This window comes from Coregonus lavaretus (assembly GCF_964263955.1).
Source record: "Coregonus lavaretus genome assembly, chromosome: 9".
NCBI lineage: Eukaryota > Metazoa > Chordata > Actinopteri > Salmoniformes > Salmonidae > Coregonus > Coregonus lavaretus.
Genome location: NC_139996.1, coordinates 46225135 through 46242385, shown reverse-complemented (window position 1 = coordinate 46242385; position 17251 = coordinate 46225135). Strand labels below are relative to the sequence as shown.

General features: G+C 44.8%; 1 protein-coding gene across 1 annotated transcript in view; it reads right to left on the bottom strand.

The window, feature by feature from the left end:
• The window catches only part of LOC311134578 (cadherin EGF LAG seven-pass G-type receptor 1-like), an 89215-nt gene that overhangs the window by 6343 nt on the left and 65621 nt on the right, over window positions 1-17251 (bottom strand). The window contains exons 6-28 of the mRNA XM_084168307.1: window positions 15196-15353; window positions 13909-14072; window positions 13676-13801; window positions 10622-10788; window positions 8958-9143; window positions 8689-8802; window positions 8404-8578; window positions 8144-8285; window positions 7632-7752; window positions 7335-7518; window positions 7131-7232; window positions 6370-6464; window positions 6077-6286; window positions 4902-5085; window positions 4578-4727; window positions 4070-4298; window positions 3390-3554; window positions 3145-3271; window positions 2839-3039; window positions 2164-2338; window positions 524-636; window positions 350-429; window positions 125-251 (exon numbers count right to left, since the gene is read on the bottom strand). Coding sequence (XP_084024433.1) covers window positions 125-251; window positions 350-429; window positions 524-636; window positions 2164-2338; window positions 2839-3039; window positions 3145-3271; window positions 3390-3554; window positions 4070-4298; window positions 4578-4727; window positions 4902-5085; window positions 6077-6286; window positions 6370-6464; window positions 7131-7232; window positions 7335-7518; window positions 7632-7752; window positions 8144-8285; window positions 8404-8578; window positions 8689-8802; window positions 8958-9143; window positions 10622-10788; window positions 13676-13801; window positions 13909-14072; window positions 15196-15353 — 3495 coding nt within the window. The remainder of the gene's footprint in view (window positions 1-124; window positions 252-349; window positions 430-523; window positions 637-2163; window positions 2339-2838; window positions 3040-3144; window positions 3272-3389; window positions 3555-4069; window positions 4299-4577; window positions 4728-4901; window positions 5086-6076; window positions 6287-6369; window positions 6465-7130; window positions 7233-7334; window positions 7519-7631; window positions 7753-8143; window positions 8286-8403; window positions 8579-8688; window positions 8803-8957; window positions 9144-10621; window positions 10789-13675; window positions 13802-13908; window positions 14073-15195; window positions 15354-17251) is intronic.

Sequence of the window (17251 nt, the reverse complement as noted above, 5' to 3'; positions counted from 1 at the left end):
GAGAGAGAGAGCGACAAAACGAGAGAGCGAGAGAGAATTGCAAATCAGATAAATAGAGCCGATGTATTTGAGACATCTCAGGGGTTTTGAAGTACTTTTTGTGACAAGACAAAAACACAAATACCTGGAGGCAGCTGAAGATGGCAAAGAGGTAGTGGAAGGAGAGTATATCACTATTGACTGCCATGAGGCCCAGCAGCCAGGTAGCACTGATGAGTAACAGGAGGAGGAAGGCTATGCGTAGAGAAGAGCTGAAGAGGAGAGGTTGTTATTTTTTAATGGAATCCAGCCAACATGTTATGTTATGTGCAAACTGTTTTCTAACCCTATCCTGTTTCGAAGTACTCACATTGCTCCAGACTTCTCAAATGTCCACTGTCTCTTTCCGCACGAGGCCTTGGCTGCCAGGAAGAATAAAGTAATGTTGACCTAAGGGAGATACATGAGATGGAGATGAATAACAGAATCCACGAGCCATAACCAATACAGTATAGTACAACAAATAAAGAGTGCCTACACTCACTAGAACTACTATAGCGATGGGCCCAGCGATACTCCAGATGAGTGTGTCGTGGACAGAAAGCCAACAGAAGTCTGGGTTACCATAACCCTGAGGATCCAACCCTACTGCCAGGCCTACAAGAGAGGAAAACATACACAGTTAGTCAATTCCATTTGAATTCCTGTTAATTCAGGAAGTACACTGAAATTCCAATTCTCTTCAATGCTTTCAATGAGGAGAATTTGGAATTCGAATTTGTTTTAGTTTCTGAATTGACTGGAATTTGTATGGAATTGACACCAACCCTGGCTTGCAGAGTACAGTGCCTTCAGAAAGTATTCATACCCCTTGACTTATTTTTTCTTAAATCTACACACAATACCTCACAATGACGGTGAAAACATATTTTCATAAATCTTTGCTGATTTATTGAAAATAAAATACAAATATATCTTATTTACATAAGTATTCACCCCCCCCCGAGTCAATACATGTTAGAATCACCTTTGGCAGGGATTACAGCTGTGAGTCTTTCTGGGTAAGTCTCTAAGAGATTTCCACACCTGGATTGTACAATATTTGCACATTATTCTTTAAACAATTCTTAAAGTTCTGTCAAGTTGGTTGTTGATTATTGCTAGACAGCCATTTTCAAGTCTTGCCATAGATTTTCAAGCCGATTTAAGTCAAAACTGTAACTAGACAACTCAGGAACATTCAATGTCGTCTTGGTAAGTAACTCCAGTGTATATTTGGCCTGTTTTAGGTAATGGTCCTGCTGCAAGGTGTCTGCTGAAAGGTGTCTCCCAGTGTATGTTGGAAAGCAGACTGAACCAGGTTTTCCTATAGGATTTTGCATGTGCTTAGCTCTATTCCGTTAATTTTTATCCTAAAAAACTCCCTAGTCCTTGCCGATGACAAGCATTCCCATAACATGATGCAGCCACCACCATGCTTGAAAATATGTAGTGGTACTCAGCGATGTGTTGTGTTGGATTTGCCTCAAACACTTTGTATTCAGGACAAAGAGATGATTTCTTTGCCACATTTTTTGCAGTTTTACTTTAGTACCTTATTGCAAACAGGATGCATGTTTTGGAATATTTTTTATTCTGTAGAGGCTCCCTTCTTTTCACTCTGTCATTTAGGTTAGTTAGTATTGTAGAGTAACTACAATGTTGTTGATCCATCCTCAGTTTTCTCCTATCACAGCCATTAAACTGTAACTGTTTTAAAGTCACCATTGGCCTCATGGTGAAATCCCTGAGCGGTTTACGTCCTCTCCAGCAACTGAGTTAGGAAGGATGCCTGTATCTTTGTAGTGACTGGGTGTATTGATAGGGCAATTAATAACTTCACCATGCTCAATGGGATATTCAATGTCCGTTCATTATGGGGTATTGTGTGTAGGCCAGTGACACAAAATCTCAATTTAATCAATGTTTAATTCAGGCTGTAACACAACAAAATGTGGAAAAAGTCAAGGGGTGTGATTTCTTTCTGTATGTTGTTTCCATGCATCTGTGTCCCTCTCTGTCTTTGTGTGCATAAATGAGCGGGAATGTATTTGTTTGCATGCATGTATATCTGTGTGTGTGTTGTTGGGCGAGGGGGGGAGGAGTGTGTTTGAGAGAGAGAGTGTGTGTATGTGTCTCACTCACTGGTGATAATGGCAGGAATGCCCCAGCCAATGGCATAGTAGAATCTCATGTGGCCATGGTTGATGTTGCGGACCTCAGTCAGCATGCGGTAGATGTGAAGTCCCTCCACAAACATCCAGGCAAATGTACACATGTAGGAGTAGTGCAGCAGGATGGCTACCACTGTACACATGAACTGAGGGACAGAGAGGTTGGGAAAGATGATTAAAGCCCCCGTTTTAAAAGATAACTGTGCTAATTGTCAGTTGGGCTGTCTGTGAAGTAAGTCTGGTTCAGTAACTTCTAATCTATAACAACAGAACACAATGCAATCGCTAAGGCCAATTCCACACATTGCCAGACGGAAACAGAACTATTATTATCCAAGATAAAGCCACTAAGATGGTCAGGCACAGCCAATACAGTCACTACTCACTACCATAAAAGACAAATGCATTTCAAAGTTGTGGAGGGGAGAGGAGCCACAAGGCTAGCTCTGTAGCCTTCCTCTTGGAAATCCCTCAATTTTTCGACAAATTAAAGTTCCCCTCCACACAATGCTGTAAACCCATGTATTACAGTAGAGACTTTTAATACGTTTTAGCCTGCAGGTATATCAGAGAGTCTATAATAAAGCAATAAGACAAAATATAGTGTTTTTGGGGTGTGCCTCAGGGTCGTGTGCTAGGCCCTCACCACATTCTCAGTCTGGTTGATTCCGAAGAGGAAGACAAGCTCGGAGAGGAAGATGGACACCACCAGGTTTTTGTGGATGCTGTGGAGGTTGGAGCGGAGCTTCCGGAGGATGGCCAGCAGGAGGAAGGTGATGAGAAGTGCCATTAGCGAGGCTGACACAGTGGTGTAGGTGATGATCTTCAGGGGCAGGACCTCCCCATGCTGAGGATGTAAACACAGACCAGAGGTAAGATCAAATATTCAAAGTAATAAAATAACAATCTAAAAGCTGCCCTAGTGTGTGTGGTAGAGGGCTCAGGGCGGTACCTCTCTCTTGGAGATGTCCATGAGCACAGCAGAGCTGGACATGTGACTGCACTGGCAGCTGATGTGAGTGCTGTTCCTGAACACAAGCTCACACCCCTTGGCAGACCAGCCTCCAGTTCCATGAACCCTGGACCCAAAATAGAGATCGTTGGGTATGATTTATTTCCTTTTCAACAGAATCTAGCTAAACCCCATTCTAAACCTATGATATGAATAAGAGTATTGATAGCTATACTCATCCTTACGCGATGGAATGATTCCAGTAGACACAGACAGGTTTGGTCCTCTCCTCTGTCTCCAGGAGTCTGTATTCCAGTGTGATGGGTTGTGCAAGAGTGGTCAAGGGCACCCTCTCATTGTAAACCACCATGCTCACAATTGGGGTGTTGATGATGGGCCGGTTGGGGAGTCTAAACACACATTCACATACACAGATGACACGTGAGTTTACATTGACTGTAGTCATCCAAAATACATTCTTATTGAGAGTGACTTACCATAAGGGCCTAGCTACAACAGTGAGGCAGGACAACAGCATAAAAACATCTTTCACAATAAAAACTAGTCCAAAACAAAGGACATCCAGTACTAACAGCACTAACAGCATGATAGAATTGAACCTCCTTGTAGACACACAACCGCATAAATGCACACACATTCTATACAAGGGAACTGTCAAGATCTTGTAAGACCCAGAGAGAACAGTTGAAATATTAGACCTAAATATTTGGACATACAACCTGTGCATAAATTTACTACTGGCAATTATTTAAATGGTGTTTATATGTTATGTGTACGGCGAAGCACATCACATATTGTATACATGGCACTGTGTAAGATCTTTGAATTATACATTAGACATTATATGTTAAAGACAACCAACTTGTTTTATGTAGTAAGAGTGAGGAGGAAATGTAAAAAGTACCTCAGGCTCCTACGATCAAGGTCGTAGTTTTCAGGCAGGAGCTGTCCCAGGGTCCTATAGATGATCACCACAGCAACAGGGAGAGGGCCTGGGACCTCAGCGTGACGCTTCTTCTTGGCAGACGCCTGGTGACCGACAGTGGAGGATTCAGTGGACTCTGGACTCTGGACAGGAGAGGCGTCTGTGGCTGTTGCTATGGGGTCGTCTGTGGCTGTTGCTATGGGGTCGTCTGTGGCTGTTGCTATGGGGTCATCTGTGGCTGTTGCGTCTGTGGTTGGTGCTATGGAGACTGCTGTAATGATTGAAAACGATATCATGACAATAAATTAATAAATTCATGAAATCAATCAATCACACACACATAAAAACACTACCAGACTGGTTGAAGAACTTGACAAACTGTTTACGCGGTACAACAGCTCAGACTTCACTCAAGGACTATTTACGTTATGAAGGCTCCATAATGAACCACACAATGTCCGTGCCGTATCCACTCCTTTAAGCCTACCTCTAACCTCCTCTGGCTGCTCCTGCTGTGTTGGGAACTCTGGGAAGCGGACGGAGGATTCCATCTCTTTGGGATAGGCCTGGATCTCTTGGAAACGCGGGATGTTTGTCCATTCTGGATTGGACGGGTCCAAGTAATCCACAGAAACAACTGGGAGCACAGAGAGAGAAGGAGAATGGTTGTTAATTATGCTTGTCACACACAAGAGTGGTACAGTAGGTTGTCTTTGATATGCACAATGTAACATTACTTTGCATTAATTAGTCATGCAAATCAGGTTACTGCAGTGAAATAATTGTGTCATTGCACTGCAGGTGGACTCACTCATGTTTTCTGTGACAACAGTGAAGGGTTTCAGGTAGGTCTTCCTCATGTTTTGTGCCAGTGTTTGGGCGTACTCCTCAAAGCTATGCAGAAGTAGGGCCGTGCCATCTTCGAAACGCTGGATCTGCTCCCAGTGCCCCCTGTTAGCAGGGTCCAGGATGGCACTGCCCGCTCGGACGATGTTCTAGAATATTTACACATATTAGTCATACACCTACATCATTATATACTATGCAAAACTCTGTATTCACCAATGCCATACCGTGCCATACCGATTAGTATGGTATCATTCCAGCATACATCAGTGACAAACAGAATCCATAATCTGTATCATATATCCCAAATTAAGCATGTGAAATCAATGCCAACAGAACAGAGAGAAAGAAGGAAAGAAAACAAAAGAAGGAAAGGCGAGCTGCCCTATAAAGGAAGGGGGGTCACTGTACAGACATTATCTCTTAACATCACCTGTGCAATCTGGCCCCACGCCCAGCCACCCCTGGGGAACTACTACTCCCAAGTCACCCATTGGTCCAATCACTCAGAAAACTCCACTCTGATTGGTCCTTGACCCCCTAAACCCTTCCAGCTGCACCTTCTGGTATCTAACACACACTAATACCCTGGGGCTGGTGCCAAGAATGCACACAGTTAGCCATTAGCGCCCAGCATGGTCATGGCCTTAATAAAGTTAATAGAGAACATGCTAATCATTGCACTGTATTACTTATACATAATAGGCTCCGGATCACATTCCCTATAGGGAGAGAAATATCCAACTGGGAAAACAGGCTCTTAGGAAACCTGTACCAGCTATAAGCAGGATTTGGGGAAACTATTAGTTACTTAAAGCTAGCAGGATACTTAAGCAGTTGAGCTATGTTACTGAACAATGTGGGTCATTCTTTCAACTCTGAGAGAGTCTCTGAAACTGTGCTGTGAGAGAAAATTAGGGTGGATGTATGATAGAGAACTTGAGGGTATTTGAGGGTATATTTCTATGAGTTCATATGAGTTCCTGATGTCATCGAAAAGAGTTGGGTTGCTGAGGCCAAAGAATTGCTATCCTGTCTATCTTCTTATTTCACCTTCAAACATCATTTTGAGAGCTGAGGAAGTGCAACACATGGCACTTAGCATTCAACACTAGTTGAAGCATTTTTCCAGCGACCCACCTCATGGAAGTGGATGTCTCTTGTGGCGGCCATGTCGAAGCCCAGCTGCTGGCTCTCGTACTGCAGCAGGCGGGTCAGGAGGCTGTAGGCCGTCTTCACGTCGTTGCCCTGGAGGGCCGCTGTGCGGTTGGTGGCACTCCTCAGCATGCTGGCCATCCCCTTTGACCTCTCTCCATCCATCCTGGAGCTATTGAGGTGCAGCTCCTCATCCTGAAGGTCAGAGGTCAGGGAGAGATCAGACAGGTGTCTCAATGGTAAAGGAGGGTTTTAATCTTGGTTAAATCAAAGCATACCTCTTTTTTCAGCTGAGAGAAGGCGAGAGAGGTGCAGTTGAAGAGATCGGGAGGCAGCCAGCCGTTCTCGTCGCTGCAGTGGCGGATGGCCGTGCCTAATGGGGAGGAGCGAGGGTAAAACAGGGATCGAGGGGAGGAAAAAGAACGGGGGAGAGAAGGGTGAGGAAGAGGAGTTGTCACGACTTCCTCCGAAGCTGCCTCCTCGACTTGTTCGGGCAGGCTCCGGCGTTCGTCGTCACCGTCCTTCTAGCCCCTGCCGCTCCTCATCTCATCACTCCATTTGTTTTGTCTTGTTTATTACACACACCTGGTTCATATCCCCTCATTAGTACCTGTATAAGTGTTCCCTCTGCCCCCTTGTCTTTGTGTGTGATTGTTTATTGTGGAGGTTAGTTTAGCTCGGTGGAGCTCCTTGTATTTTGTTTTCGCCTGGATATTTCACCCGTGTGCCATGTTGTTTCCCAGTGCGCCTGATTATACACTGAAGTGTTTGACGCATTGCTGCATACCACTGTGTTTTCGGAATAAACCCTTTTATTCTGTGATTTACCCTCCTGCGCTTGACTCCTACAAAATCACTCGACACAGGAGTAAACTGATCGTGAAGATTCTCTGTTGAACTCTATTGCCTCTTAGCTGTCACAGTGGGGAAATCAACAACAACAACCACAGCATAAACATTATAAAGTCTGGTAAAATTCCAGTAAAATGTATGTATTTCCAATACATTTTCCCCTTCTAAAAAGGGTTGTTGTGCTTACCAGTGGATCCTTTGGGACACTTCATGGCAGCAGGTTGTCCAAACTGGGTCGTTGGCCACCAGATCCCTGCATCAAAGGCTTTGGGACAGCCCTCATACACAACTAGTGCAGTGATGAGAACAACCAAGAATAAACTATCTTAGATCAGAAATTGAATGAGTTAGTAAGATGCTATGCGAGCTTACAGGTCATAGATTGCCTTACCCATGCACCCGCTGGAGGTGACCTCAGCAAAGGGGTTGTCACAACGATTGCACTGGCGCCCGATAACGCCTGTCCTGCACTGGCACTGGCCCGTGTGGGGGTGGCAGGAGCGGGACATCGCGCCAAGCTGGAAACACTCACAAGGGTAGCAGGTGTCCCTTCCCCCGGGCCGGTAGTAGTTATCCTGAGGGCAGGAGAGAGCATAAACTGAGCATAGAACACAGGAGGGAATGGGGATAGCTAGCCCACATTGAACTTCGACAGAAAGGACTAAGTATGGTAAATACTTTTCAGTACCTTACAGCGACACTCCCCAGTGGTCTTGTTGCAGTCTCGGTAGAACCCTTTGCTGACATCACAGTTACATGGGCCACAGATAGAGTTCCCCCACCAGCCGCGAGCACAGGGTAGGTTGGCTCTGGAGAACAACAGAACAAGGTTTTAATCCACATAGAACCTAGTTTATCATAGCAAGCAAGGATGCATGAATGGAAACCGTGAGCAAATCATAAGGGACTTGAAATGTTAAGCCAATGCCAAAACTACTATAAAGCTGTTTGACACCAACCAATCCCAAAGCCAAGGGGCAACAACTTACAAAACCAGATTACTGCAGATGTTGATGGAAGGTGCTGAGTGGTACAGTAGGAATTAAGTGGGGTTACTGGGTTAAGTTTGGAAACAATGTGATCGTTTCAAGAACGTGGCACAAACATCAGCACCAACTCACGGTGAGTTAATAAACGGAAACTAAAAAAGCCCCAAACTAAAAACTAGTTAGATCAGTTTCTAGGGCTTTTGGTCCTCACTTGTTCTGGCAGTACTGCCCATAGGAGTTGTGGCCACACTGGCAGCTGTAACCGTGGGGGGAGCTGGGCTGGCGGACGCAGGTGGACACATGCTGACAGGGGTTCAGGAGACATGCATCCACACAGTCACTCCCGAAGTATCCTGGGAAAAAATTATAACATGAATAGGTACATTTCCTGATGAAAATGTGTGTGCTTGCTGCAGCTTTCTAAAGGTATTTTTTAATGGTAGTGAAAAGTGTCTTGTCTGGGGGGCTTACCGGGGTGGCACACACAGGTGTATGAGCTCCAGTTGTCGGTGCAGCGGCTGTGCTCAGGGCAGGCGTTAGCGATGCAGGGGTTAGCCACCTCACAACCCTCCTCCACCCGGATCTTCTGACCCTGACGCATGTTAACATTGGCCAGGTTGGTGGAAGTCTCACCCATCCGCACGCCCTGGCAACACAGGAGAGGGAAGGACCATCAGTGTTGTATTGTCTTAGAATGATTTTGCTTTCCAAAAATGAGTATAATATAGACAAATGGTGTGTGTGTGTGAGGCTCACCTGCATGCAGCCCTTGAGTCCGTTCTGGACCGTCCCATCCTTCTTCATCAGGCCCCCCACAAACAGACTCCTCAGCCTGAGGCCTGGCAGCTCATTGCCTATCTCCACTGACCTCTGTGAAAGGCACCCACCCATAAAACACTATTACAGAGACCATGTGTATTTGTGTATCATATTACAATAGATAATACATACATTGCATTCACAAACACAAGTACAGAACAGAAAACTATAAACAAATACAGTGCTGCCAGTCAGTCAGCGAGTACCTGGAACATGCCGTAGTCCAGTGACACCAGGGCCATGTATTTGATGTCCTTTCCGTCTTTGATACTCTTCAGCTCCACCAGGACGTGGTGCCACTCCCCATCGTTCACCCTGACCTGAGGGAAGTCCAGCAGGGCCACCCGCTTCACCCCCAGGAACACCTGGAAACGCACATGTTTGCCGCTGATCTGGAGTCAGGGAGAGAGGGAAAAAACAGATGGAAGGCAAAGAACCAAGAGAAAGAGAGAGGATGGCAGGAGAGAAAGTGGGGGAAAAGAAAGAGAGAGAGAGAAAGAGAACATGAGGTTTAGTAATTTAATGCCAGCATATTAGCTTAACCTTATAATAGCATTAGCTTAGCCTTTACCCAGCTTTGATAACATGGAGGCCCTATGGGGGTGCCACAGGGTTCAATTCATGGGCCGACTCTTTTCTCTGTGTATATCAATGATGTCGCTCTTGCTGCTGGTGACTCTCAGATCCACCTCTACGCAGACGACACCATGTTGTATACATCTGGCCCTTCATTGGACACTGTGTTAACAAACCTCCAAACGAGCTTCAATGCCATACAACACTCCTTAAGTAGCCTCCAACTGCTCTTAAACACTAGTAAAACTAAATGCATGCTCTTCAATCGAACGCTGCTGGCACCCGCCCACCCGACTAGAATCACTACTCTCGACGGGTCTGACCTAGAGTATGTGGACAACTACAAATACCTAGGTGTCTGGTTAGACTGTAAACTCTCCTTCCAGACTCACATTAAGAATCTCCAATCCAAAGTTAAATCCAGAATCGGCTTCCTATTTCGCAACAAAGCCTCCTAATTTACAAAATAGCCTCCAACATTCTACTCAGCAAATTGGATGTAGTCTATCACAGTGCCATCCGTTTTGTCTCCAAAGCCTCATATACTACCCACCATTGTGACCAGTACGCTCTTGTTGGCTGGCCCTCACTACATATTCGTCGCCAAACCCACTGGCTCCAGGTCATCTATAAATCACTGCTAGGCAAATCCCCGTCTTATCTTAGCTCACTGGTCACCATAGCAACACCCACCCGTAGTATGCGCTCCAGCAGGTATATCTCACTGGTCATCCCCAAAGCCAACACCTCCTTTGGCCGCCATTCCTTCCAGTTCTCTGCTGCCAATGACTGGAACGAATTGCAAAAATCTCTGAAGCTGGAGACTCTTATCTCCCCTCACTAACTTTAAGCATCAGTTGTCAGAGCACTTTACCGATCACTGCACCTGTCCACAGCCCATCTAAAATTAGCCCACCCAACTACCTCATCCCTATATTGTTATTTATTTTGCTCATTTGCACCCCAGTATCTCTATTTGCACATAATCTCTTGCACATCTATCATTCCAGTGTTAATACTAATTGTAATTATTTTGCACTATAGCCTATTTATTGCCTTACCTCCATAACTTGCTACATTTGCACACACTGTATATATATTTAATGTTGTATTTTTTTACTTTATGTATGTTTTGTTTTACCCCATATGTAACTCTGCGTTGTTTTTTTTATCGCACTGCTTTGCTTTATCTTGGCCAGGTCGCAGTTGTAAATGAGAACTTGTTCTCAACTGGCTTACCTGGTTAAATAAAGGTGAAATAAAAAAAAATACTGTACTGCCCCGCTCCACTAACCAGGATGTGTATCTTGGAGAAGTCTCCAGCGTTGGCCTGCAGCAGGGTGCCAGAGCTCTGCCTGGTCCTGAACATCAGACCCATGTACCAGGGCACGGCGATGGTTACCTCTGGCTCGCGCCACCACACCAGGGCTTGGCCGTCAAAGTGCTGAGGGGATGGCATGACTGGAGGAAGGGAAACAGATAGGGAGATTTCAGTTGGAGAACCAAATAGATTAAAAGGAATGCAAGTACAATTTTACTTAATCACAAAATGACATTGATAATACCACATGAGAGGCCAGAATGACTAGGCCCGTTCTAGGCCTTGTTCCAAACATCCGGATAAACCCTTACCACAAAGCCATTGCAACATATCCAGGGGCTATCATTGCCTTACAGGTAGCTATTCTGTGTGTTTGGTCTTGAAGAGGATGAGCTCAGAAGTAAAAGTTGTGGATAGAGTCTGTACTTGTTTATTGCTTCCCCTACAATCACAGCTGAGCCTTCTACAGGAAATGGTGATTAATACTTGTGCGTGTGTGTGCTTAAATGGGGATTAATATGGGTGTGATTCACAATCATGCTATTGTTCATTATACATACTGTACATACACACAAATCATCAGTATCACAGTCTCGTAAGAACATACATTTAGGTGGGATTGGGAAACACGCACACTCAGTAATTAGCTGTATTTCATAGCCTGAGACATATGGAGACAACCCCGCCAGGTCATGGGTTGCAACAGCGTTTACACCCACTGTGCCCTTTTTGAGGTACTTCTATGAATTAGTTCAAACTAAGCTTTCTGAAAACATAAAGCCATCAGAGATGTTATTTCCTTTTCCTGCTAACATGACTTGCGTTAGAAAAATGGAAAGCATTGGCTCACATTGTGCCTTACTGTCAACTGGTATGCCACTAGGGGAAGTGTTTTCTGATATACAATGTTCAGACCCCTTGACTTTTTCCACACTTTGTTAGGTTACAGCCTACACACAACACCCCACAATGACAAAGCAAAAACACGTTTTTTGAAATGTTGCTAATTTATTACAAATAAAAAACTGAAATATTACATTTGCATCAGTATTCAGACCCTTTACTTAGTACTTTGTTGAAGCACCTTTGGCAGCGATTACAGCCTCAAGTCTTCTTGTATGACGCTACAAGCTTGGCACACCTGTATTTGGGGAGTTTCTCCCATTCTTCTCTGCAGATCGTCTCAAGCTCTGTCAGGTTGGATGGAGAGCATCACTGCACAGCTATGTTCAGGTATCTCCAGAGATGTTTGATCAGGTTAAAGTCTGGGCTCTGGCTGGGCCACTCAAGGACATTCAGAGACTTGTCCCAAAGCCACTCCTGAGTTGTCTTGGCTGTGTGCTTAGTGTCGTTGTCCTGTTGGAAGGTGAAGCTTTGCCCCAGTCTGAGTTCCTGAGCGATCTGAAGCAGGATTTCATCAAGGATCTCTCTGTACTTTGCTCCGTTCATCTTTATCTCGATCCTGACTAGTCTCCCAGTCCCTGCCGCTGAAAAACATCTCCACAGCATGATTCTGCCACCACCATGCTTCACGGTAGAGATAGTGCCAGGTTTCCTCCAGACGTGACGCTTGGCATTCAGGCCAAAGAGTTCAATCTTGGTTTCATCAGACCACATAATCTTGTTTCTCATGGTCTGAGAGTCTTTAGGTGCCTTTTGGCAAATTCCAAGCGGCTGTCATGTGACTTTTACTGAGGAGTGGCTTCCGTCTGGCCACTCTACCATAAAGGCCTGATTGGTGGAGTGCTGCAGAGATGGATGTCTTTCTGGAAGGTTCTCCAATCTCCACAGAGGAACTCTGGAGCTCTGTCAGAGTGACCATCGGGTTCTTGGTCACCTCCCTGACCAAGGCCCTTCTCCCCCGATTGCTCAGTTTGGCCAGGCGGCCAGCTCTAGGAAGAGTCTTGGTGGTTCCAAACTTTCTCCATTGAAGAATGATGGAGGCCACTGTGTTTTTGGGGACCTTCAATGCTGCAGAAATTTTTGGTACCCTTCCCCAGATCTGTGCCTCTACACAATCCTATCTCGGAGCTCTACGGACAATTCCTTCGACCTCATGGCTTGGTTTTTGCTCTGACATGCACTGTCAACTGTGGGACCTTATATAGACAGGTGTGTGCCTTTCCAAATCATGTCCAATCAATTCAATTTACCACAGGTAGACTACAATCAAGTTGTAGAAACATCTCAAGGATGATCAATGGAAACAGGATGCACCTGAGCTCAATTTTTCAGTCTCATAGCAAAGGGTCTGAATACTTAATGCACAGTAAATAAGCTATTTCTGTTTCCATTTGATTTTTATATTTTTATGGTTTGTGATACAAATGTAAATAGCATTCAAACATCTTTCCTCCCAATAAAGTTTCTATGTGAAAATTGCCTGAACAATCTGAGATAACAAAAGTATTTTCGGGCTACGCTAGCACGGAATCGCCCTATTGGCCCCACAAATTTGTCAACAAATGCATACTGTACCATGAACTACTCTCCTACCTCATAATACTGAGCTATTCAACTAGAGACATAAAAAAACAAGCCTTGCAACTGACAAGCACCACTGCACCATATGCTTCTGGGTAATAATCAGATCACCAATGAGATGTAGTAGTGGTCATGTGGTGTGGCCCTGGACCAAGTGTAAATAATTTAGAAATGCATCCTTCCTTCCTTTCTTCCGTCCTTGTTTCCTTGAGGATAGGTATTACTTCTATCAATCAGGCCAATTGAGATCTGTGATTACCTCAAGCCGGCTGGGACAGAAGGATGCATTATTAAAGTATTCCAACAGGGCCAGGGTTAGGGTCAGTGTGTGTGTGGAATGTAGGAATGTCGAGATTGAGAGGAAACTTGGCCACATTGACCTCAATTGTCTGTTTCCTCACCGCTAGCCTTGTGGAGCGTGGCTGCAACATTTTTGAATTATGAGACACAGAGTAAAACACATACTCACAGGGCACACACACACACTTACAGGAAACCCCCCAAAATATATCCAATACATGCACTTTTCCTAAAATCCTTTACCTTGTTCACAGTTCTTCCCTCCGTAGCCTAGGGGACAGTCACAGGAGTACGTACTCCACTTGTTCACACACATTCCTCCGTTCAGACACACACTTTTAGTGCAGAAGTCCTTCTTCGCTGTGCACCCTGAATACAGGCATATAATAATCAGAGGCATCAATAGAGACAAAAATATAAAAATAATATGTAGAAATATCAATATTAATATCACATATGTGAGTATTAGAACAGACCGGCGGCCGTGCCGTTGTTGGCCACAAAACTGGCCATGTCCACAGTCTTGCTGTCTATGGTTAGGTCTCTCATGCAGCCCACAAAGTCTCGGTTCCGGACAGGGAAATCCTCCGGCAGGTTGGGAACGCCACCCAGGAGTAGGGGACCGGTGAGGTCCAGGGACCTAGAGATGGACAACATAGAACAACTATCACCTGGGTGGATCGAGAGTTAAGGACATTTGGTATGCGCATGATTTCTATTTATTATTATTTAATTTTTTTACCCCTTTCTCTCCCAATTTCGTGATATCCAATTGGTAGCTACAGTCTTGTCCAATCGCTGCAACTCCCGTACGGACTCGGGAGAGGCGAAGGTCGAGAGCAATGCATCCTCCGAAACACGACCCTGTCAAGCCGCACTGCTTCTTGACACACTGCTTGCTTAACCTGGAAGCCAGCCACACCAATGTGTCGGAGGAAACACCGTACAACTGGCGACTGTGTCATCGTGCATGCACCCGGCCCGCCACAGGAGTCGCTAGAGCGTGATGGGACAAGGACTTCCCAGCCGGTCAAACCCTCCACTAACCCGGACGACGCTGGACCAATTGTGCGTCACCTCATGGGTCTCCCGGTCGCGGCCGGCTGCGACACAGCCCGGGATAGAACCCGGATCTGTAGTGACACCTCAAGCACTGCAGTGCCTTAGACCGCTGCGCCACTCGGTAGGCCCGGTATGAGCATGATTTGAGTGACATTGCAGTGCAATTATGCTACAGCCACACTAGAACATTAAATTAACATAGTAACATTGTGGTCATATTGTAACAATATGCCGCCACACACAATAAACACACAAAACCAAAGGCACAGAGAGAGGCTGGTCAAGCCTCTTACAACTACTTAACCCTTGCATTAAAACCTTGATTTAGTGTGACCAGTGCTGGCGTAACTGACACTCAACACAAGTTGTGAAAAATGCACCACAAGCATATAATAAAATACCCTCTATTGTGAAGTCTTGTGATATACTAATAGCCAACAAACTTGTCCAAAGCAGGGGGCAGCTTTACATTTGAATAAGAAATATATTTAGATATGGGGATTTGCGTAAGAATAAACACGTTTAAGAATACTTATACTGATGTAGGTTTTATGTCTGCTGTATACGAAGATGTAACATGGAAAACCAAATAGCAATTGCTGTCACAACTTTCTACTTGTAGTGCAGGGTTGCATGATGACTGAAAAGCTAAGGTTGGCCTGATAGGTGGCTGGATAAACCCTATGAGACTCTGCACTCACTTCTTCTGTCCTGTCTGCATGCCCTGGGCGGCACAAGAGTAGTTCCCGATCTGGCCACCAAAGCGAATCGCCATGGCGATGTCGCAGTCGTCCACGGCAACGACTGCCACCTTCTCACCTGATGGTCCGTGAGGAAAGCCAAGGCGACCAATGTTGGGCTGGAAAGAGAAGGGAGGTCACATGACATTTAAGGAGACAGCAGCTACTAAACTAAGGTACGAATATCCAGTGAGAAAATTGGGGCTTTCAGCCGTACAATTTAGGAACCATACCGTAGTTCCTGGAAGGTGAATAGCTTCTCGATGACTAATGAAGGAGGTCATGGTCTGATAGACTGATATTTAGATTCATGTGCATCACAGAGGCACACAAGTTTCCTATTTTTTTTAAAGCACATTACTATTTTTGGGTGCCTATTTGGGATAGCAGACCTGTGGGCTCAAACCCAGCGTGAAGAGGATGTTATTGCGCAGTGAAACTGAAGTACCGTTGATTGTTGGAGCCTAATTGAATTATGGGAGCAGGACACTGGTGGGTGAAGAGATACCATAGATTGAGGATGACATTTCGTGTCAAACCCACCCCCGGGACCACAGTTTCCACCAAGCGGCAACAACAATTGGAGACATTGTCAGCAACTGTTAGTGTTAACCCCACTGCAACTCATCTCACGGCTCTGACCTTGTTCAAGCTATTAACACCACATTCACATTTTCCACCTAGTTGTCCCCAAACGGCGTCATGTTCAGTGACCTTATTTCCCCTCACTGTGAATCTGTGCGTGCAGATCCAGAATTTGCATGGGGCCGATTCCGACTTAGGAATTTATGCCGTTACTACACACTTCTCAGTATTTGGTATTCAGACTGACCTTATTCAGTCACGTAACACGGTCTGCATGTGTGGCTACATTCAATCGCTGAAACCATCCCACTTGCTGGCCAACAGGTTTTCTCATGGAGTTTTCATTCAATAGAGTTTTCAGTACATTTATCTCAAGCCATCCCTTTAAATACGGTGTACCTTTTAGTTTGACTTTTGTCGACAGACACTAGAATATATTGAGAGAATAGGTTCAGAATATTAGGGATCAATGAAAGAAAGCCATCTAAATATATGCATATTTGACTCTGTTTCAGCACCAATTGGTAGATTTAAAAATACTCTGATCTTGTAGATTATTTAGGGTTAGGAAATTATTTATGAATCATAATAAACAGGTTTGGAGAGCCTTTACTCAAGAAAGAAAGCGGGGCTTTGATTCATTCTGAAAATTGCCACAGTTCTTCAACCCATGTTAATGTTGGAAGATTAGTGTACATATAATTATAATAGGGAGAATAGTGTTCAATATTTGGCTATTTCCTCGTCTATTGACTGCACTAACCATGGCGCAAGTATTGCGCCACGCATCGGGTTCAAACTGTTACGGCTTGGTCTGCACTCAGCACCATAACGATATTATCAACTGTTACTAATGATTCTCAGCAACAACCACACGGCCGTGACGGCATTTACAGAGGAAGCAAATGAAGGTAAACTAAACAATGTAATTAAATGGAATGATAATGTAAGCCAGGGTTCTTCAATTCCGGTCCTGGAGGGCCGAAACACCTCTGTTTTTCATCCTCTCCTTCTAATCAGGGGCTAATTCAGACCTGGGACACCAGGTGAGTGCAATTAACTACCAGGTAGAAATAAAAAACAGAAGTGTTTCGGCCCTCCAGGACCGGAATTGAAGAACCCTGATGTAAGCTATACCAACTGAAGGGAACTAACAGTAAATTGGTAGTTGAATATGTGTGGTTTTGTTAGGTCTACTGACGGTCAATACTGATAGTGGCTAATATTTAACATGATAGAAAAAGGAAACAGAGGAAGTCGGGGTAGCCTGTAATTAAGACATTAGAGAGTGCTCATCCCTGCAAGTTAAAAGGCCGCACACTTTAAATTCTGCATAATGGCACAGCATTTCATTAACTTTACTGTGGGAAAGTTGATATGTTAATATGCTTCAGTTTGCTGCTAAATGACTGGTTTCACATTTGTCTCCAGC